The 22914-nt window shown below is 35.2% G+C and overlaps 2 protein-coding genes across 2 annotated transcripts in view; one reads left to right on the top strand and one right to left on the bottom strand.

The window, feature by feature from the left end:
• Positions 1-22914, bottom strand: part of LOC118181549 (acetoacetyl-CoA synthetase-like) — a 162134-nt gene that overhangs the window by 91527 nt on the left and 47693 nt on the right. The gene's annotated exons all lie outside the window — the stretch shown is intronic.
• The window catches only part of LOC118192183 (acetoacetyl-CoA synthetase-like), a 101531-nt gene continuing 84661 nt past the window's right edge, over positions 6045-22914 (top strand). Inside the window, exon 1 of the mRNA XM_035363088.2 lies at positions 6045-6344. Within this exon, the coding sequence (XP_035218979.1) occupies positions 6326-6344 (19 nt within the window). The 5' untranslated portion in view covers positions 6045-6325. The remainder of the gene's footprint in view (positions 6345-22914) is intronic.

Genomic DNA, 22914 nt, shown 5'->3' with positions numbered 1-22914 from the left:
CAAATAAAAATCAAAGCGTTATTTAACTTTCAACAATACGTTCCTCCTCAACTTAGAATGGCTTTTCGTTTATAAAAAACACTTTCACTATAGTGCAAAACAGAGATATTTCAGATTAATTTAGATTAAAAAAGACTCTTTTTTATTTAAATTCATATCGATCATGCATGCATACATACGTTCTCTAATAAAACTCTTTCAAAATCCTTTTTTTAGTATGGCATTTCTTCGCATATTTTTCTCTCCAGCTTTTAACAGCAAGGTTCTGAAAATTTAGAAAATGTTCTTGTAACTTTCCCTTTCTCAAGACTTCCAGAATGTTTCCTAAATTTTAAAAGGTAATCGTCCACGTAGGAATTGTTTTCGTCTTAATAACAAAGGTAAACTCTCGCAAACTACTGCTAAGGTCATGCCGAACGTTTCAACTCCAATTTTTGAACTTTATGGCAGGCTTATAAGAGAACCGACCGATCACAGTGAAGAGTTCTTGACCTGGCATTCAGTCTGAGATTTTGACTACGGTTACACATTCAGCCTCTCAAATTATTTACGAATCATTCGAGGCCTTAAGTCTAGAAGAGACATTAGTAAGAGCGAGACAGATTAAAGTTGCAGGGAAATAGAAAAGAAGATGCTTTATTAGATATTGCAATGTTATTATTACTATGTATTCATATTGAAATGTGTGTACCCACTGCTCTCCGATAGTTTCAAAAATAAAATACTTAGAATTCTAGAGAATTCTAACTGGCACTTATTGATAACATAATCTCCGGATATGATTTTGTTTATATCTCTAAACGTTTCGTATCGCGTGATTTCATTGTTCTGAAACTCACGACCATTATACACGAGATAAAATACCAAACGAGACAGAACTCGTTGAATTTGTTATTGTTTTTGAAACCTCGCGGATATTTCTATAGATATAACAGAAAATCTTTTTTTTATGAAAGTTCTTTAGGAACATGATTGAAACACGGAACTAATAAAAATTTATAGATGTTTTCAGAATCATTATCTGTGCAGCATTTCGGACATACAGCCAAAGTTCAATAACCTTTTACACTCAAGACAACAGAGATGTATTCTTCTTCTTTTCCTTCAATGGCCAGACAGCCCAGGATGGGCCCTTGCTCTCCTCAGAATCGAACTCCAAGCTCTTCTATCCCTGGCCCTGGACATCCAATTGGTTATTTTTAAAACTGTTAAGTCTCTTCCAAACAGTCGAGCCACCTAAGTTTAGGTCTCCTTCTTTTTCGGGTGCCGAATGGTATGGCCGAGAAGATCTTTTTAGTTGCTCGAATTTCATCGATTCTGCACAGGTGTCCTGCCCTTTAATTATCTGAATCCTTATATATTTTACTAAATCTATTTCTTTAAAGGATTTATAGAGTTCAGAGTTAGTTCTTCTTCTCCAGATGTTGTTACATTTTATGCCACCAAAACTACTTCTCAAAATTTTTCTTTCAAAGACAGAAATGATACTTTTAGCTTTTTCTGTCATTGCCCAGGTCTCAGCAGAGTATCTAAGAATGGGTCTGATTAAGCTTTTGTAAATTAAAATATTTGTGTTTCTGCTAGTGAAGTTAGACTTCTAGTATTTTTTGAGACCGAAAAAACATCGGTTAGCGTCTGTGACTCTACTACGGATCTCGGGCATTAAATCATTGAGAGTATTAACTTCTGATCCTAAATATTTAAATTTGCTAATAGTTTCAAATTTGTAATTCCCAATTTCAAAATAGGGACTGCTGTTGTTACCACATGGCGTGTATTTAGTTTCATTTTGGTTGCTTGCTAGATGCATTTTGCTGGCTGCAGCCTGACATGTATTATTATCGAATTAAAATTGCAGAATGGCGTAACATATATATTTGACCTAATTGGGCGCACTGATAAATGAAAACTGTTGCAGTTCTGCAAACACATTTAACGAATAAACTTATTATTAAATAAATTAAGTCATAGTTTAATAATATTTCAGCTTTTGGAGTCATCAGTTCCGGTTCCCTTTTAACAGCACTATAGGTCCCTGGACAAACCGAGTTTGCTGGAGCTCCTATGGCAGTCACTCGGTTTGGTTTATTGAGAATACGGCAAAGCACACTAAGGCTCTCTGCCTAAAAGGGAGGGATGCATTCCTAGAGGACTTTCTAAGAGAAACTGGCACGTATACACGTTACACATGGGAGAAACCACGAAAACGTCCATGCAGCCAGCCCGTCCCCGGGATTCGAACCTCGGACCGAACTACCAGTGTTCAGCGATTTTACCGCTTGGCCGCTGGTGGCCCGGCAATCACTCGGAGAAATGTAATATGGATGGATTAGCGAAGGAGGTTTGTATGCTCAAGGGGTCGCCGGGCGAGTGTCCAAGCTACCCCACACGTTAACACGGCCCTAATAAGTATTTTCTGTGCATGAAATATTTCCAACTAATAGCTCGAATGTCTGCTTCGTAAAATCGTTCTTGAAAATTTAGAATATGAATATTTGTTACTTCTTTAAAATTATGTATTATAGATTGTTTTGGCAAATTTTAAAAATGCACTGAATCTCACCCTTTAGTCTCACACTAAGTGATGTTGATGACTCTTATTCTTCATCACTCTTCTTTTCTTTGGTGCCCGCTGATTCAACCCAGTTTGAATTACGATATTTTGTGGCGGACCACACAAAGATAAGAAATTCATATGTGCAGTCCTCAGTCTTCGTGCTGCGACGAGGTGAGACGACGTGCTGTGTCAATATGCAGGAGCAATAACTTGTTCAGTAACGTCTCCACTTAAAATTACAACAGTCGTAATTTCAAGGCTGTAATCAGCTCAATTTCCAGGAAGGCTGAAAGACCAATGATTCTGTAGCTCTTCTAACACCATCTTTGACTAGAACGTCGTAACAGACAACATAAAACACAACCGAAAAATTTAAAGAGCGTGACTAATTCAGTCTGCTCATCATTTCAGGCAGAACAACGTAATCAGAACGCACTTAAATTCTAGAATAGAGAAGCTCTTGCTGTCAGATAAAACTGTTTCCTCTCGTTTTATTAGTAACTTTTTATGTGTTAACTTTATTTATCAAATATCATGTTCTTTGCGCTTACCCCACGTACGATTAAATTCATCAGCAAAATATTTAAAAACAGCATATCTTTAGTATCACCGATACATTACAGATGTCCCTATAGGAAACTTTTATATATCGCTATATTATTTCTTTTTAGCCGTTCGTGCGGCCAGCCGCGTAAAATATTTATTATAAAATCGAAAAAGTATATAATGATTTTAATGAGTCCAACATGTGCAGTTTCTTAAAAGTGCTGAATATTTTTATTTAGACACATGCTTAAGGCCGTGTTTATTGCTTTTAATCGCTAGTTTATTACCTAATAACTTTCCAAAACTTGAAAAGATCTTAAGCTTTACTGAAAGAAAACACGCTGGTACATTGCTTTTATAGAGTCCAGTTTGTTTACTGAAATTGGACGATTAATAATATCTTACATTTTGAAGAATGACAACAGTCTCACGTGCTGTAGAGAAAAATGTTTTATTGCGAACAGTGTTGTCACTTCTCTCTTTTAAGGGGGCACATGCACCTTAAACCCCTTATGATCTTCGAATATGTAACTGTTGCAAGAATTAAGATATTTTATTTGTTTTAAAAGCAATTAATTCCAACTTTTTACATCTGAGTACATAATATAGCTGCTTTGGAAACTAGTAACCAGAAGGTTTGTGTTGCCACAAATATTTTCGTAATTTAATCCGCTTTGTGACAAAATTTTTCGTGACCTTGGGCGTGACAAACGTTTGTCACAAACTTTTCACCTTGGGCGCCTGATATTTTAGAAATGGTACATACCTGAAATTTGATGAAATTCTTTATATGGGCACTATTTTCTAACTGAACCAAAAATTCTGATGAATATTTTAATATTAAAAATTTTATCTACGAAAACATTACAGATTTTTTTAATAAAATACATTTTACAAACTCAACTCCAAATAAAATAAAAATTTAACATGAAATTCTTAGAACTTTTGGTTCACAGTAGTTTCCAATTACTGTGAACCAAACGTTATATTAAGTATGGAATTAAATTATGCAACAGAATGTTTTAAATTGTACGCGCGAGGCGGAAACATGACAAAACATTTTGTCACAAAGCGGATGAATTATAAAAATATTTGAGGCAACACAAACTTTCTGATGACTATTTCAGAAAGCAGCTATATTATGTAATCATCTTTAAAAAATGGGAAGTAATTGCTTTTAAAATAAATAAGTTATCCTAATTCTTGCAACAGTCCCATATTCGAAGATCTTATGGGTTTTAAGATTTATGAGTCCCCTTAAATCGTTCAATTTGTTAACCAAAAAATTCATTAAATTTTTTAAAAATATGAAATAAATAATAATCGAAACTCTACATTCGGGCTTCTAGATGCACGATAGCTCTAGGTACCGTCGTTTTCTTCACAGTGCGAGGACCATACATACATGCAGATTCTTCATTATTTTAATTTCGCTAGAAAATACACAGCTATAATATTTGGTGGTAAAAGTTTAAAAAATGATGCACTATTTTTATCAACCAACGCATAATCCCATTCGAGGTTAACAGTCCCTTTTGGACTGAGAATTGTATGCCCAAACTTAATAGTCTGTCACAAATTCTTAACATGTACTGCTTTTAAAAACTTTGTTGAATTTGTTGTTGAATTTTGTTTGGTGTAAGATGCGAAGAAAACGATGCTTATAGCAAATCTAGAAAAACGAACAATTGCATTAGCTGGAATGTGTCCAACAGCGCATGGGAAATCTGTGATGCTCACGGAGAGAACAGAAATATCCCTAATACTATATCCTCTATTACGACGTTAAAATTCCAACCTTACCGAGGATTTTCTTTTTTAATTAAAGTTTTTTTTTTTTTTTTTTTTTTTTTTTTTTTTTTAAACTCAAAGGGTGTTAGCTCAGAAGGGATATTCATTTTGTTTTGGCATTTTGCGCTAGTTCACCGTAAACGGCGTTTCACTTTTCAAATTGTTGCCACTAAATACTATTAGAGACATGCATTATATTTAAAGAAATTAAATAATGAAGAATTTGTATGAATATATGTATTTTTCTCGCATTGTGAAAAAGCAACGATACCTAGGGACATCTAATTTGGAATAATCCAGTCCTCCACTCTAATATGGACATCTGGAAGCCCAAATTTGTAATTTTTTTTTTATTATTATCTATTTCGTATTTTGTAAAACATTAACAAATTTTTTATTAACAAACTTGGCGATTTCAAAGACAGCAATGGCATCACTGTACGAAAAAAAAAATTAATCTCCAGCACGCGAAGCTGAGTATCGAAAACTCTAAAGATATGCTCTTTTTAAATTGCTTTGTGATATTGCTGTTAAATTGAATTTTATGGTTTAACTGAGAAGAAAACGATATGTAATAAATACAGATAACACACAATACCTTAAAAAAAAACACCCCTTTGGGCCTAATATAAAATCTGAAAGCTTTCGTATTTTATTTTACTAATTCGAATATAGAAAACCTTTTTTCGTTTGCTGTCATTCTTACAAGGACGATATAAATATATATTTTATTAAAACTCGTATATTCTAAACCAATATTATCAAAATCTGAAAGCTCTGCTTTATTTTGTTCATTGCTTAAAATGAAACTGAATCTATTACTAAACATTCAAAGGAATACTCATACTTGCAAGCATTCGTGAAAAGCTCTGCCTAACAGCGCTGACGTAAAATGCTTCTCCGTACGATTGCAAAAGAAGATTAAAACGGAACTTTGTAAAACAAGAAAAGTGGCCTAATTCCTTTGCAGCGTTTCCCGGAAGACATTTCTCTGTTTTGCGTATCTTGCATTCAATAGCAAATATTAATTTTCTAATTACTCTGATGCGTGTCTGCGAGCAGACATCGCTGCAGACAAAACCATTCGAGGACAGCTTGTCACCGCCTTGACACACATGATGAAAGCAACCGTTTGCTTGGTGTAGTTTGACATTCAAATAATCCTTGAGAGTTTTCATTTTTTTAATTTTAAAAACTACTTCCTTTAGTGCATATATGATAATTTACGAGATTTTTCGCCTTCGCTTACAGCCGCTATTTTTTTAATAACTTTCTTCGCTGGCTTTGCGCAACTGCTAAGAATAAATCAGTTCGTATTTTGGCTTATCTGAGATCATAAACAGAAAAGCGCTTTATTTTGCTTCTTTGCCTGATAAGCGCGGGAAAACCGTGAAGATATTTGAACAGTATTAGATTCGAAGAGCTGTCGCCATGCTTAAGTGTACAATAGGTAAGTCCAGCGAAGTTATTTTTGAAAAATCCTTTTAAATAAATGTTTTAATATAACTACTTATCTCAATTTGAAAATGGTAATTTGATGTTATTACGATGCTAGGTATAGAATAATCTTCCGGTTACTAAATCTTAATTTTGATTTTGTTGTGTATTTGAATTATTATTACGAGCTTACAGAAAAATTAATCTGTTGTCGTGTAACACATTTATTATTCTATAATATGTATGTAGTGCCAATCTTGAATACCAGATGGCGTACAGATTGATCATCGTATAATTCTTTTAATGTTTTATTTTTCGTTTTGTGAGTTGGCAATTAGATGAGTTGGACTCAAGATGCAGTAAAAGAACTTCGACGATAGAGACATAAATAAAAATGTATTGAAGAAGTTAATTGAGTTTATAACTAATTTAATAAAAATGTAAATACTTTTAATGTAACTAAACGTGCTGTTCTTTCAAGTAGTTTCTTAGACGTCTTTTCTAGAAGGTATTACCACATGTATTTAATTTTTTATATTATTTATATACCATCCTTAAATTCCTTGTCCTGCATTTATTTTTGCAGTTGTTGATATCAGACATGAAATTTCAACTAGTACAAAAGTATTTTAAATGACGCTGTATTTTTGTACGTGTACGTATAAGATTCATATTTTTGTATGTTTAATTTTAAAAATCCTAATTTTATATAAAATAACCGAGTCTTTTTCATACGCTCCCACGGTTTCTATACTTATACTTCAGAAAATTACAAATTGACAAAGATATTTGGCTTTAAACTTGGGATCATGTTTAAGGGCCGCGCACGAATTAAAGAGGGAATTGTTTGCATCTGCGTATAAATAAATATAAAATATCTTTTTAAAAAAAGTATTGTCACGTTAAGAAGCTAATGAACGAGCATTTTTCTGCAAATTATTGTGAAAAGTATTAATCCATATCATTTTTACTTCTTTGTACGAAGAAAAGAAAGTTATTGCTATCGAAAAAATTTGGAATATCATATTCATTTTGACTCTTCTGGAATCCATTTGAACGATGTTTTTGAGTAGCATCTGTACGTATGAACAGAACAAAGTACTAGTTCTCCCCAAATGGATTGTAAGATGGATTTAAAAGATATGTTTTTGTAACGTCTGTACGTACGTATATATGTACCTCCCTCTCATAACTCAGTAACGAGTAACCGTAGAATACCGAAATTTTGCATATGGAACTGCTATAATATGTAGTTGTGCATGTTATATTTTCGTTGAAATTGGTCTCACAAAACATATATCTAGATAAATGTATTCCCAAACAGCTACCCGACTCAGTGACCTCAGTATTTTTATTCTTATATGCTGGTAAGTTGTATATTTTTTAGATTTAAAAGTGATAGAATTACCTTGTTCTTATGCTTTTACTTAATCTGCATGCAATAGTTACAGAATTATCAATAATTTAAAAGCTGTTTATGTCGTACTAAGCCTAATGAGGCGGCCATTTGTTTACATTTGAAACTCTTAGTATAATAGTGAACTAAGTCAGTTGATGCACCAATTTTCGAGACTTTTTGCCCAATGGGACCAGAAGTTAACTTTCAGTTTTGTGCACCAAAATTTGGTCTTCTTACCCGCTGACGGAAATGTTTGTTTTGGCCGAGCAACTTTACTTTTAATTTTAAAAATCTTTTTCTTACCTGTCTCTTAACTGGGTTTGGTATATTAGGTTTTTCTGTAATGAGACCTGAACTGATTGAATGAGACCTATATCTCTACTATAATTCGAAAAAAAAAGTTTAAATGAAGTGCAGCAAAAAATGTGTATAGCTTAATATCCCGTACAAGGAAGTCATGTGATGTCCATATCACATATTTATCTTTTAAAATGGCGATCATATTTACAGAACCTTTCTAGGAACTAAGCGTTCTATAAAACATTTGCAAGTTTCAGCATTGTCACATAGCCAACTACTAATACTATTTCCATTAAATAAAAATGAAAGATAATGGGAATATTAATAGTGTACTTTTAGATTTTAAAAACTGAAAAATAATTTGTGTAAAAATGATTTCCGGAGACAAAACGTAACAAAAATATAAATTACAGACACTCGTAAATTAAAAAATAATATCATTGAAAAGGCCCTCGTAAATAAAAAAAAAAAAAAAAAAAAAAAATATTATTGAATGATATTGTTACGAATTTTGTACTCAGGTGATTTTAGTGCAATCATTTGCAAAATTGTTATAGTTTGCTGCGTAATGAATGTAACATGAAAAATCTTAAGAGACGAGCTGTGCCAGAAAAGTAAGAATACAGGAGCAAGTGCATTTAGCATTGAGTAAATGAGTATCTCGGCAATTTGGCAAGATATCTCCAAGCTGACAACAGTTTTGTCGACTTATTTTTCGCCAAATTTGGCGAAAATTCGCCAGACTGGGCGACATTTTGGTCCGGTTCTTGTATCACCCTAATATGTATTGAAATTGAATAAATGTAATTGACAACTGTGTTAGCTGTAACCGTAATTCCACCCTCGTATTGGTCGTATTGGTAGTTATTTCGAGAAGTGAAACGTACTAAAAATACTAAAAATATCTCCGCGGCTGGTTGAAAACTATATAAGGCCGGAGAGAGAGCATCTGCTCTTACTTGTTGTTAATTCAGCCTGAGATAGGATTAGCTTTCTCTTTAGATTCCCTTCGCATTGCGTTGTGTTTAACGTTCTGTAGTTTGAAGTATAACTACTGATTGTACTGTGTATGAACACTTGTATGAATATTTCTGTGTAAAATTCCAGAGCTCTGAGTTATTTCTTTTGATAAAAATAAATTTTATTAATCTCTAATCGAATATGTGTTAATTCAACCTAATACGAACCCGTAAGCACGCAATAATATTTAAGGGGGGAAATATCAGTCCCGACGTATTCTAATTTATTTATGAAGTGACTCCCAAATGCAAATGGTATATGACTTAAAAAATCGTAAGATTTAAAACTGAATGTCTTGGCATATTTTTATCATGCAGCAGTCAAAACCTGTGTGGTTCATTTTTTATAACGAGTACAATATTTTCCTAAATGTAAGTCTACATAGCAAAAAAATAATAATAATAAATAAATAAATAAATAAAGTTAGATTTCGTTATGTTTTACCAACTGGATGTTTTTTAATTAAAAAATACAAAACATGAATATTTTCGTCATCCGAAACTTTTTAGCAGCATATGCCCCATACTATAAGACACAAGACAAATCCTTCATAATACTGATTTTATTTACATTTAAATCGAAATTATATCCAAATTATCGTGTTCCCTATGGTATGGAACATATGCTGCTCAAACATTTCGCCTCGTTTTTGTAATTTAATGTTTATGTCTACGACAGCGGTTGTGAGAATAACAGCCGGAGAAAATCTTTTGCGGAAATAGCAAAAATCTTTGTAATAATATATAATTATATACATTTGTCGAATCAGGATAATGATCAAGCAATCAAAGCTTCAAAAGTAATCATCAAGGCAGATTAAACATTTATTTTATTCTTGATATATGCAGCCTCACGTAACATGGCATACGTAAACGCGTTTGTTCTTGAACAACTTATACAGTGTCTCAAAAAAGTGATGGGGCACTTGTGCTTTACAAAAGGAAACTGCAAAAAAGTAAATTTAAAAAACATGTAAAATTTTTTGTGGGTGCGTTTTATACTTAAATTTAGTAACAATTATTACATAACATACATTTTCTCAAAATATTAAAATATTAATTTAATAAAAATACAATTGTTTAGAACGGAGCAGAAAATGGTTCACTTAAGTGATGGGACACTACGTACTATGCAACAAAAATCGTCTGAAGTTGTAAGGATCTTAAGTTTTACTAACGTTTATTTTATTTTAAATCTTTACTATCACTTCTTATTTTCTACTTCCGGCCAGAATTATAAGCGTGAAGGAGTTTATGCAAAGTTGTCTGGCGAACGCCAAGTATTTAAGTGTGGCCTTTTTGCCAAGCAGAGGAGAGAGGAAGCCGTGAGTTCGAAGCAGGCCGCTTACCTTAGAAGTTACGCAGTTGCTACTTTGCCTTCCAGGCCAGAGGTTTTAATCCTCTTGATAAATTAAACGTATTGTAGTGTTCACAGTCTCTGTGCTACATACGCTTCCTGTTATTATAAGGCCAATCTTATTCTAAAGTTAAATTAGAGTTTAGTTTTATTTTGATATCTTTTAAGTTAGACCCCGAGTGGAGGGTCATTGTATTCCGAAGTACGGAAGTCATTGTATATAAAGAAAAAAATAAAGGGTTTTGTATACCCTTCGTCTGTATCCTGTCTACTTACTACAATTAGTGAACATAGCTTTAGTAAGCTCTCTGTTCTAGTCAGGTCATTGTATGTTTCCGAAGAAGGTAAGAAGAAACATTGAACCTGATAGTGGCGCCCGACGAAGAATAACCATGGCCGAGTTTCAAGAAGAACCTGTGCTGCCTGCAGAAACAGCTCAGAATCCAGAAATGCCAGCTGCCGCCCTGGAAGGATTTGGGTATATTGTCCAGACCATGCGCGCTTCGATGAAACCAGAAGCAACGTTTAATGGAAACTCACAGGTAACCAGTTTTTTGGAAAAATTGGATGACCACTTCATGCTCTACCCCGTGCACGAGTTTCAAAAAGTTACCTTAGTTACCAGCGCTTTGAGGGGCCAAGCGCTTAACTGGTTCAAATGTATCGGCAGAAGTCTCTTGGGTCAAGCAGGAAGTCCCACCTATACCTACGAAAATTTCAAGACTGCCCTACTAAAAGCCTTCCCTGTTGTAAGGGATCGTGCGAAATTAGAAACAGAACTTTTCAGTATATATCAACAAAGAATCGAAAACCTCTCGAGCTTTATTTTAAGAAAAATTCACGTTTTCAAGCTCTTGTATGGAAACCGTCCGGATCCTGAAATAATTCAAGTGATTTTGCCGAGGTTACTACCCCAAGTGCAAGACTTTATTGAATTGAGAAATCCGACTACACTGGAAAAATTATTTGAGCTAGCAATCCAGTTTGAAAGTAGAAGAACGGCGGCCGTCGAAAGAAGACGCCAATATCAACAGCGAAACCAATTTGGTACGCCAAGACTACAGCAAACTCAAGCACATGGCTACGGAGAAAAAGCGAATCAGTGGGCAAGGAAACCCGAGCATTCAAAAACAGCCGGCGAACGTCGACAGTTCAATAGCAACCCAGGAAAAAAGTCTCAAGGCCAGTGGAGAAAGAAGGAAAGCACCGAAAGAAAAAATAATTTAAACTAAAACGGATTTCTGCTGACGAGAGGGTGCGGAAATCCGAAGGCCACGAAAACCCCTCTTCCTACAAGTTAAATACAGTAATGGTGAAAAATTTAACTCTTCGGAAGATTGAAGTCTTGGTAAATAATATCCCGGCCACCGCACTCCTGGATACCGGCGCGCAGTGTTCCTGTGTGGCAGAAGTTTTTTTTAGAAAGTATTTTCGCAAATACCGCATATATAATGCGGATAATACAACAGTATTAGCGGCGCAAGGAGAACAATGTAAGTGCGTAGGTAAAGTACCTTTGTACATCCGTATCAAGGACGAACAAGTAAAGGTGATGTTTTTTATAGTAAAGAATTTGCAAGCACACTTAATACTAGGAATAGACTTTCTTTCAGATGCACAAGCTACACTGGATTTTAATGAAGCGTCTCTTAAACTGACGATGAAACCAGTGCGTGTAGAAAAGGTTGAACCGCCAAGGGTAAATCTCGACCACCTGCCTAATGACGAGCAAGATAGAATCCGACAAGTGGTAAGTGAATTTGCTTCCTTATTTAGTGATATTCCAGGATTTACCCAGGTTACTAACCATAGTATTGACACCGGAGATGCATTGCCGGTTCGTCAAAAACCATACCGGTATGATAAGAATAAGGAAAAAATTATAGAATGGCATATTACCGATATGCTACGTAAAAAGATCGTAACGCCTATCTCAAGTAGTTGTGCTAGTCCGGTGGTTTTATGTAAGAAAAATAATGATTATCCTTTGGAGCATCCAAAAAGGTGGAGATTCGCTATTGATTACCGTAAATTAAATTCCATAACGAAATATCCGGTATATCCGTTACCGATTATAGAAGAAATTTTAAGGAACATAAAATCAACCAAATTTATGACAACTTTAGACTTAACGAATGGTTATTTTCAAATAGGGATCAGGCCTGAGGACGTGCCTAAGACTGCTTTTATAACCAAGTCTGGCACTTATGCATTTTTGCGAATGCCGTTTGGCCTTTCAGGCGCCCCAGCAACATTTCAGCGATGCATGGACATTGTGTTAAGACCTGTTCTCGGAAAGTCCACATTTATCTATTTAGACGATATCATTATTACTAGTGATAATCTAGACCAACATGTACAGGATTTAAGACAGGTGTTTTCTTTATTAAATGAGGCCGGTCTAAAAGTTAATGTCGAAAAATGCAAATTTGCAGCCCCTGAATTAAAATATTTAGGTTACAAAATATCGCAAAAAGGGATCGAGACAGATGAATCAAAAATAATCGCTGTACAAAAGTATCCGACTCCAAACACGGCAAAGAAGCTCTCTTCTTTTCTAGGACTTTGTTCATATTATAGGTCCTTTATAAAAGATTTTGCGGCTATCGCTGAGCCATTGTTAAAATTAAAAAGGAAAAAGGCAAGATTCTCGTGGACGGCCGAAGCCAATAGTGCTTTCGAAAAATTAAAACAAGCATTAACGCAAGCCCCTGTGTTGAAATTTCCTGAAAAGGATGAAAATTTAGAAATTTCAGCGGATGCTTCGGATTATGCGGTAGGAGCGGTACTTTCGCAAAATCAGCAGCCAGTAGCATTTTTTAGCCGAACTTTAAATCAAACACAAAGAAACTATTCCGCGACCGAGAGAGAGGCACTTGCAGTTCTGTTAGCAGTGCAAAAGTTCCGAGTCTATTTTGGAAAGGCGCCGATAACAGTATATTCTGATCATGCGGCGGTAACTAGATTGTACTCTGGAAAAAATTTATCCCCAAGGTTAATAAGATGGGCACTCAAGCTGCAAGAATATAATCTGGTAATCAAGCATACCCCCGGAAAGGAAAATATCGTAGCAGATGCCCTGTCACGAATTAAATTAGACGAACAGGGTAATACCGTAAAAGTTGCAATGCTGACAGCGTGTACAATAAATTCCCGAGAAACTGTAATAACCGAACTGGGTAAGGATCCTGAGTTTGGAAGTATTTATGAGTATTTGAAGGATCCTGAAAATTTTAGCCACCAAGATATTGTGGCGATAAGAAATAGGGCGGCCCATTACGAACTAATAGATGGTCTATTATTTTATACAAAAACTACGAATTCCAACAACGAATTTCGACCTGTTATCCCAGCTAGTCTTAGATTAAATATCCTGCAAGAGCTCCATGACAGCCCTTTAGCTTCTCATGCTGGTATTCGAAAAACTACTCAACGCGTACGCGAGGCAGTCTACTTTCCTGAACTGCAAAAGTTAACAAGGGCGTATGTCCAGTCCTGCCCAACATGTCAAGCCGTTAATTATATTAATTTCCGCCCGGCCGGGTTTCTAAATAATATTAAATCCGAATTTCCAAATGAAATAATCGGCATCGATTTATTGGGCCCTTTCCCAAAAAGTCAGTTAAACAAAAGTCGCTATCTCCTTGTTATAGTTGATCATTTTAGTAAATGGACCGAAATTGTTCCCTTAAAACGAGCCTCCGCGAAATTAGTTACCGATTCTATTTTAAATAAATATATTTTAAAATACGGGGCGCCCCTAAAAGTTATATCGGATAATGGTCCTCAATTTGTAAGTAATATATTTGAAGACATGTGCCAAAAACTGGGCATACGTCATTTAAAAATGGTCCCGTATCGGCCGCAATCAAATATAGCGGAACGGGTCAACAGAAATATAGTGAAAATTATCCGTAGTTATGTTAAAAATTTTCATAAAAGCTGGGATAACTATGTCAATGAATTTGCTTTCGCCCTTAGGACCGCAAAACATGATACAACGGGAAAAACTCCTGCTGAGTTATTTCTAGCAGAAAGATTATAACACCGTTAGATAAACTATTTTATGTGCAACAAAGAGCCCCAGAATTTAAAATGGGTGATATAGAAAAACTAATAAAAGAAGCAAAAAAGAATACAGAAGTAGCACAAAGAAAACAAAAATTGTATTATGACTTGAAACGACGGGGAGTAACTTATAAAGTAGGGGATGAAGTACTAAAAATTAAGCATTCACTTTCTTCAGCACCAGAAGATAAAACTGCCAAATTTTTCCCACGCTTTGAAGGACCATATGTTATAGAAAAAATAACTCACGCTGTTGTAGTATTAAAGGCAAGAAATGGTGAAACCTGTTCCGCAAACATTGACCAGATAAAACCATTCTATGACCGTAATAAAATGCAAATCTTTTCAGATCTTTTGCAGGATCCGGTACGGCAGACACCGCAGGTACAAGTTCCAGAGGTGGGAAAACGACAAGTACAAGGGCAAGCCAATGAGAGACAGAAGCAAGTGAAAAGAAAATTGCCCCGCGGAAAAATTGAAGGTACAAAGAAAAAGAAGCCGTTCCACCGTCCAAAAAACAGAGTTCACGAACACCCCCAGAATGAAGAAGGGAGAAGGACGACGTATGTGGAAAAGACCGGGAGAAAGGACGGCAACTATAACCCGGCTGTGAAACGGAAGATTGACTCATCCGACAGAACTCTCCGCAGCAAAAGTCGCCGAACTGCGGAAGGGCCATCAGCGGCGGAGGAAAAAGTACAAGAAAAATTTGAACGGCCAACAACGAGGTCCAAGCAGGATCACGACAGAAGTTTCCCGGTTCCACCAAGACCAGCTGCCTTCAAACGGCCAAGACCACAAGCAGAGGACAGAAGGAAGATGTTCAAGGGTGGCCGTAGTGGTGAAAAACGGAAGCTTCCAGAGGAAAGCACTGAAGGGCGAGCCCGTACAAGAAGGAGGATCAACCAAGCTACGGTTTGCAGCACCTTTAAAGACTGGGCCCAGAAAAGGATGTCTGAATATTACAAAGATAAGTAAAATTTTGTGTTACTTTACAAACTTAAGTTAATCTTTCATTCTTACTGCAAGTGGCAGATTTGAAGAAGTTTTACCTCATGCGAGGTCTACCTTTATCGCCAAAAGGGCGAGAAATGAGTTGTGACCGATTTTCTTATTATGTTTTTCAATTACTCGCGCGTAAAACTAAAGTTGATGTATAATAGCGTTGTCTAAAGACTTAAATATTGTAAAAAGTTATTGTATAAATTTTATTTAAAACATTCTAACAAGAAAGAAGTTTTAGTCTGAAAGACTTTTTGAAATGTAGTATTATTTCAATGTAGAAAGAATTGGCACTTGCTTTGAAAAGAATAGAAGTTAACAATGTACTACTAATGTATGTTTTCAAATGTGTAAAATTAACGGCATCTTGATATGTTCTTGTATACATGTGAACTGTTATTTTGAATGTTTAGAAATAACGTGATATGGTAAAAGTGAAAGTAATGTTAAAAAATTTGTTATTCGTGTGACTGTAAAGATTAAATCATGGTGAATATGTGTTAAAGGTTGAATGATGTAGTTAGGCTCTCTGACGCTACACTTTAGAGTTAGCCACTTTCAGAATAGTACCTCAGGGTCTAGAGTTGAAATTAGGGTGTGTTAAGAGGTCTCGTATGTTGAATTTTAACACGTTAGTGTTTTGATTGTAGGAGGAAGTGTTGAACACATAGACAGAAACACATTCGTGTTTGGTGTTTTTACAACACATGTCAGAGAGCACGGGGAGAGATAATTAAAATAGTCATGAATGAAATAAGAATGTTAAGAAAAGTATATTCTATATGTTATTTGCAATGTCATTCTGTAACATTTCATTAAACTAGTTTTCCTTCCAGATCTCTGGAAGGAACCAGAATTGAATAAAGCTCCTGTTTTGATGCAGTACAGATGAAAAAGAAAAAAGATTGTTGTATATTCCGGGAGCTGCTATTGTAACAAATTTCTTTCTTTTAAAATTTTCTAGTTTCTAGCTAAGTTATGTTTGTAAAAGTTTGGCCTCGCGTTAGTTTCTAGAGCTAAAAGTTTTCAACAAGGTCGTTTTAGACCTCAGTTTCAAACTAATTAACTCTGGCGGGAAGTATGTAAGGATCTTAAGTTTTACTAACGTTTATTTTATTTTAAATCTTTACTATCACTTCTTATTTTCTACTTCCGGCCAGAATTATAAGCGTGAAGGAGTTTATGCAAAGTTGTCTGGCGAACGCCAAGTATTTAAGTGTGGCCTTTTTGCCAAGCAGAGGAGAGAGGAAGCCGTGAGTTCGAAGCAGGCCGCTTACCTTAGAAGTTACGCAGTTGCTACTTTGCCTTCCAGGCCAGAGGTTTTAATCCTCTTGATAAATTAAACGTATTGTAGTGTTCACAGTCTCTGTGCTACATACGCTTCCTGTTATTATAAGGCCAATCTTATTCTAAAGTTAAATTAGAGTTTAGTTTTATTTTGATATCTTTTAAGTTAGACCCCGAGTGGAGGGTCATTGTATTCCGAAGTACGGAAGTCATTGTATATAAAGAAAAAAATAAAGGGTTTTGTATACCCTTCGTCTGTATCCTGTCTACTTACTACAATTAGTGAACATAGCTTTAGTAAGCTCTCTGTTCTAGTCAGGTCATTGTATGTTTCCGAAGAAGGTAAGAAGAAACATTGAACCTGATAAAGTAAGCAATAAAAATATCTTTTGGGGTATTTATTTTTACTCAAAAGCAATTGCCAATAATTTATAAAATCGTCTGCAGTATTTCTGTCCAGTTTGTTTTGGAATTTTTGTGTTTTTAGCTCTGTGCAGCCATGAATGCTAAACGAAAAGAAACTTTGCCTGGAATTCGAAAATTAGTTATTAATTTGCATATTGAACGTGGAAAATCTATTAGAGAAACTACTGAAACAGTTAACTTGAGTCATTCAACAGTTTTCAATATCATTAAACGATATAAAAAGAATCATATGATTCCGGATAAAAGAAGACCTGGCCGACCATCAAAGCTATCCAATGGAATAAAGCGAATTATCGTTCGAAATATTAAAAAAAAAATCCAAGAATGAGTGCTCCTAAAGTTTCTGCTGATTTACAAGCATTATATGGAGTAATTGTTAATTCTGAGACTATTAGAAGAGTAATTCGATCTACTGGATATCACGGTAGAGCAGCCAGGAAAAAATTCTTCGTAAGTGAAAAGAATAGAAAACTCAGACTGGCTTTCGCAAAATCCAACATAAATAAGAATTCTGATTACTGGAATGAAGTTATATTTGCTGATGAGAGTAAATTTAATATATTTGGTTCTGACGGTAGAATCTTGGTGTGGAGAAAATTCAGGGAAGAATTTCGCAAACAGAACTTGGTGCCAACAGTAAAACATGGTGGAGGAGGAGTTATGGTATGGGGGTGTATGTCGTCCGCTGGAGTTGGTAATGTTGTTTTTATTGACAGTATAATGGATCAGTACAAGTATATTGACATTTTAAATCAAAATTTGAAATCTTCAGAACGAAAATTGAACCTTCATAACAATTTTAAATTCTACCAGGACAATGACCCCAAGCACAGTGCTTTGAACGTTAGACTCTGGCTGCTGTATAACTGTTCTGAAATAATAAAAACACCCCCACAATCTCCACAATTAAATCCCATAGAGAATATTTGGCAAGAATTGGAATCAAGAATTCGCAAACACACCATTTCTTCAAAACAACAATTAAAATCGGTGCTTCAAGAAGAATGGGGTAAAATCACTCCAGAAATCACAAAAAAATTAGTCGAATCCATCCCAAGAAGATTAAATCATGTTTTAAAAGTAAAAGGAAATCCAACAAAATATTCAAACCTTTTAAAAAGTAAAATTTTTGGATAAATATTTGATGGAAAAGTAAGTGTCCCATCACTTAAATGAGCCATTTTCTGCTCCGTTCTAAACAATTGTATTTTTATTAAATTAATATTTTAATATTTTGAGAAAATGTATGTTATGTAATAATTGTTACTAAATTTAAGTATGAAACACACCCACAAAAAATTTTACATGTTTTTAAATTTATTTTATTGCAGTTTCCTTTTGTAAAGCAGAAGTGTCCCATCACTTTTTTGAGACACTGTATATATTTTTAGATGTCGCAGCAGGAAATCAACGACAATCAGAAAAGCAGAGAGCGAATGCCATATTCAAGATGAGATCTTGGTTTAGAATGATTTGGTTTTGATAAATGATTTGGTTTGGTTAATAACTTTGTAAAATTATTTTTGACTTTTGTAAGTATTGTGTCACTACTTTATGTAAGATTCATATGACATGGATTAATTTTCAAATGACTCGATTTAGAGAGATTTATTATAAGTTAAACCAGGTTTCTTAAACATTTTCCAGTTGCGACCCCCTTATATCACTGAGATTTTTTCGCGACCCCATAATATTTACAAACATTTTGTGGGACCCCCAAATGTATTGCGCAAATCCGACACACGCGTGAGTGAAACTGTCAATTTTTCACTTGTACTGTAATATACTATTGCAGTTTTAGGTCATTAACTTTGATTTCTAATTTTAAGACATAGAACAATGTGAAAATTTTAAATGAGTAGCAGACGAAATGACAGCGTAACATGCAAAGCAAGGAAAATGAACGTTTATATTATAAAAAGAATGCATCGAAACGTTTTCGATTTTTTCTTTGTCTGTATTATCTTATCTTTATCTAGTTTCAGATACATTGTGTAAAAGTATTTGGTAATTGTAAAATTATTATTATAAGTTAGAGCAATATCAAAACTGCTAAAAGTTTTGGCGACCCCTCTCTGCTGCAGGTCCCGCGACCCACAGTTTGAGAAACCCTGAGTTACCATTAGAAACACAAATGTATGGATGTAGTTACATGGATGCACACACATGCACACACATGGATACAGTAAGAATAATGTAATATTAGATTTTATACCTGTTAAATAATTAATTGCAGATTAAATACTGTACATAGTTTGTTTGTTCTTTAGAAAAATAATTTGCATCGATTAAGGAGTAAATATTTTATCAGATAAAAAATTTGTATGGATCAGATAAACGACTATAAAAATTATTTTTCAATAAAGAAATAGAACGTGATGCGCTTATATATTTTATCAACTATATAACAGTACGTCTATACTAGGTGTACATGCACACTTCGGCGAAGGAGAGAAATTACTAAAGTTTTGACGGAAATGTTCAGCTGACCGCCTACGATAAACTAGTTAATGCTACGTAAACCTTTGAAACACAGTTTATTAAAAATTAGAATATAGAAGAGTTTCCTGAGCGTCATCCAATTACAAAGTAACTGCAAATATATGAAAAAAAGTAGCAAGAGCAAAATCGTAAAAAAGCAAAAAGTACAAGAAGGTCTTTACATATTTTTATAACGATTTCGGTGCCGTAAATGTACTGTTTTAAATGCTCAAATCCAGTAGCCTTTCTCTTCCGGACTGTAATGCTTTAGCTAACTTACGTGTCCTTGACTAGAACTTTTAGGGAAGTGTCTAGCGACTATTCGCTGTTCTTCCTTTACAAGTATAAAATGTACGTCTGAAGACTGGTTACTCTTTTATTCACTCAAAGAAATGCTAACAGACGGCCCCTTCTTGGGCCTGCAGGAAAGCCTTCACTTGGACTTCAGATAGAAAATACGAAACTAAACTCATTTTAACTAGTTCAACTTTAACCGGAGCTGTACAGAGATACCTACCCGAGTTAATCCGTAATCAAACCTCACCGGTGAACACTAACAGGCACGTAAGACTATGGCTGTGCGTAGCGAGACAGGCTTAAGGCAACGACGTGGCCCGAAGGCATAGAACAGAAGGCAGAGCACGGTTTTTTTAGAACAAATGAGCTGTTCTATGGAAGTGACTGAACTTTCCATTAAATGCTGGTTCTACTTCATTTACATAAAAGGTGATACTAAAATCACATTCTGGCAGGGTGTTGTAGATGGAAAACAAGAATTTAAAAGGAAAGCCTTTCAAAATTAAAACTAACTATTAGAAACTAAAATAATCCCTACTGGACTATAACTCTGCATTGTGATTTCCATGATGGAAGGGCCTTTCGTAAAATCTTCAGGAGTATTGATTAGATTCCTCTTTCACTATTTTCCAAAGTACAGCAGTCGTGGTGCGTTTGTGCCTAAAAGGAGCTCTTTTTCAAATAAAAAAGGTACAAAGGTTCGTAGGTGAGACATCAAAGAATTCCGCAGGAATACCTTGAAAAAATATATATGCAATACCTGCACCAGTCTTCATTTTTTGAAGGAAGGCAGTGGTACTTTTTTAAGTACAACTTGCTGCATTGTCTTAATGAAGATTCCCTCTTTGGAAGTCATTGGGATAAAGGAATGGAATTTCTTCCGTATATATCGGATGTAAAACTTTTCTCTTGGTAGTACCTTAAGTTCATTCCCTACGTTTCGTTTTCCTTACCCTTCTTATTTTTAATTTCCCACTGTAAGAGAGTTCTACGACAAACATAAACACCTTACTGAAACTTTTTTTGCATTGACGGAACCACTCTTCGTTTTCGGTAATGAATAAGCCTTTTTTTATTGCGATCATTTAGATAAAACCACGCGTCATCAAGGATCTACCAGTTGTTTTGCGTTGAACGACGTGTTTCGGCAAGAGGCTGTGATTTTGCCTAATTTGGGAAGTGACTGACTGATATCGAAAACCATTTGTTAAGCTACATTACTCTGCAATTTGACAACTTTAATTCCGAACTTATGGCGATTTTAATTGAGGCGAAAAACTTTATTTCGTGAGAGTTGGATCATATTAACCGAAAGATTTATCACAGTAAGGAATCCATCGAAAAGGTCATGTACCAGTCTTTATTTGCTGAGTCATCAAGGCAACGGTGCTTTTCGAAGTATCACTGGCTGATTACCTTGAAGAAATCTCACTCATTCAAAGTAATTGGAATATTGCCTCCATAAATATCGGACGTAAATCTTTAACTTGGTAGTACGTGAGTGTCTTGGTAATTCAGCGCTTTTAACCATTTTCTTATTTTTATTTTCCTATTGCAAGAGAATCCTGCGACAATCGTGAAATCTTTATCGAAAGTTTCTTTGCACTGATGTACCAAGGTTTGTATACTTTGTTCTCTTCGTTGTTGCTGTTGTCTTGTCCATGTATTTCATGGAAGAGTAGTTGCTAGAGCCTCAAGGAGGTTGGACTTCTACTTCCACCCCAGTTTTCTCTTCGTTGTTGTTGTCTTGTCAGTGTATTTCACGGAAGAATGATTGCTAGAGCCTCAAAGAGGTGGGACTGCTACTTACACCCCAGTTTTCTCTTCGTTGTTGCTGTTGTCTTGTCCATGTAGTATTTCATGGAAGAAAGGTTGCTAGAGCCTCAAGGAGGTTGGACTTCTACTTCCACCCCAGTTTTCTCTTCGTTGTTGTTGTCTTGTCAGTGTATTTCACGGAAGAATGGTTTCTAGAGCCTCAAAGAGGTGGGACTGCTACTTACACCCCAGTTTTCTCTTCATTGTTGCTGTTGTCTTGTCCATGTAGTATTTCATGGAAGAAAGGTTGCTAGAGCCTCAAGGAGGTTGGACTTCTACTTCCACCTCATCTTTGAAGAAACGAACCACAGGGGAGTGGTCCGAGAGTCTCCCACCCATCACCCCTTCTACCAAACCACACGAGAGGACTATCGGCAAGCCATATATTTAGAGTGCTCGCATGCCTCAAAGACACTATATATTTACAAATATCCATGCATTCTCTGGGTTCGAATTCGGGCCTTTCGCTACAGCAGTACGCTCCCTTAATCACTATACGATCTGGACGACTATATCTTCGTTTTCAATAACAATTACATCGCTATTTGCTCCAGCCAGTTAGGTAAACCCATGCTTCATCGAGGGTCAAGAGTTCTACAAATTGTTCAGCGATAAGCCGTATGCTTCAACAAAAGCTGGTGAACATTAAGATATTTTAGATTTTATTTTAGTTTTTTGCAAATTAAATAGATTTATATGCTTATTATTTTGCTTTTCGCTCCTGCAGATACATTTAAGATACAGCAACCGAAAATTGCATCGGCGGACTTTCGCTTTTTATCAACGATTTATGTGTGGAAACATTACAGACAGTAGGTACAACTTGCACAATGAAAGAGACGAGACAGTTCTATATCTCCCGTTCTACTCGACCGATTTGTGAAATTTAACTTTCGAGACTTGCGTTTTCCATCTCTCGAAAGCGCGACTTAGGATATATATTAGATTTATATGTAGCAATTGTTCTAACGTAGCTATTTTGACACAAAATCGGACATTTTCTGAAATAACATAGGTTTCTTTTTTTTTTTTTTTTTTTTTTTTTTTTTCCACATTGCGATTCTACGACTCAAATTATCACAAAGTGCCAAGTTTTGTGAAACTCGCACGAGTGGTTACTTAAAAGGATTAG

This window comes from Stegodyphus dumicola, chromosome 7 (assembly GCF_044657685.1).
Source record: "Stegodyphus dumicola isolate Sdum_Otavi_A_Nest chromosome 7, ASM4465768v1".
Lineage (NCBI taxonomy): Eukaryota > Metazoa > Arthropoda > Arachnida > Araneae > Eresidae > Stegodyphus > Stegodyphus dumicola.
The sequence above is the reverse complement of the archived record's forward strand: the minus strand, read 5'-3'. Positions and strand labels throughout refer to the sequence as shown.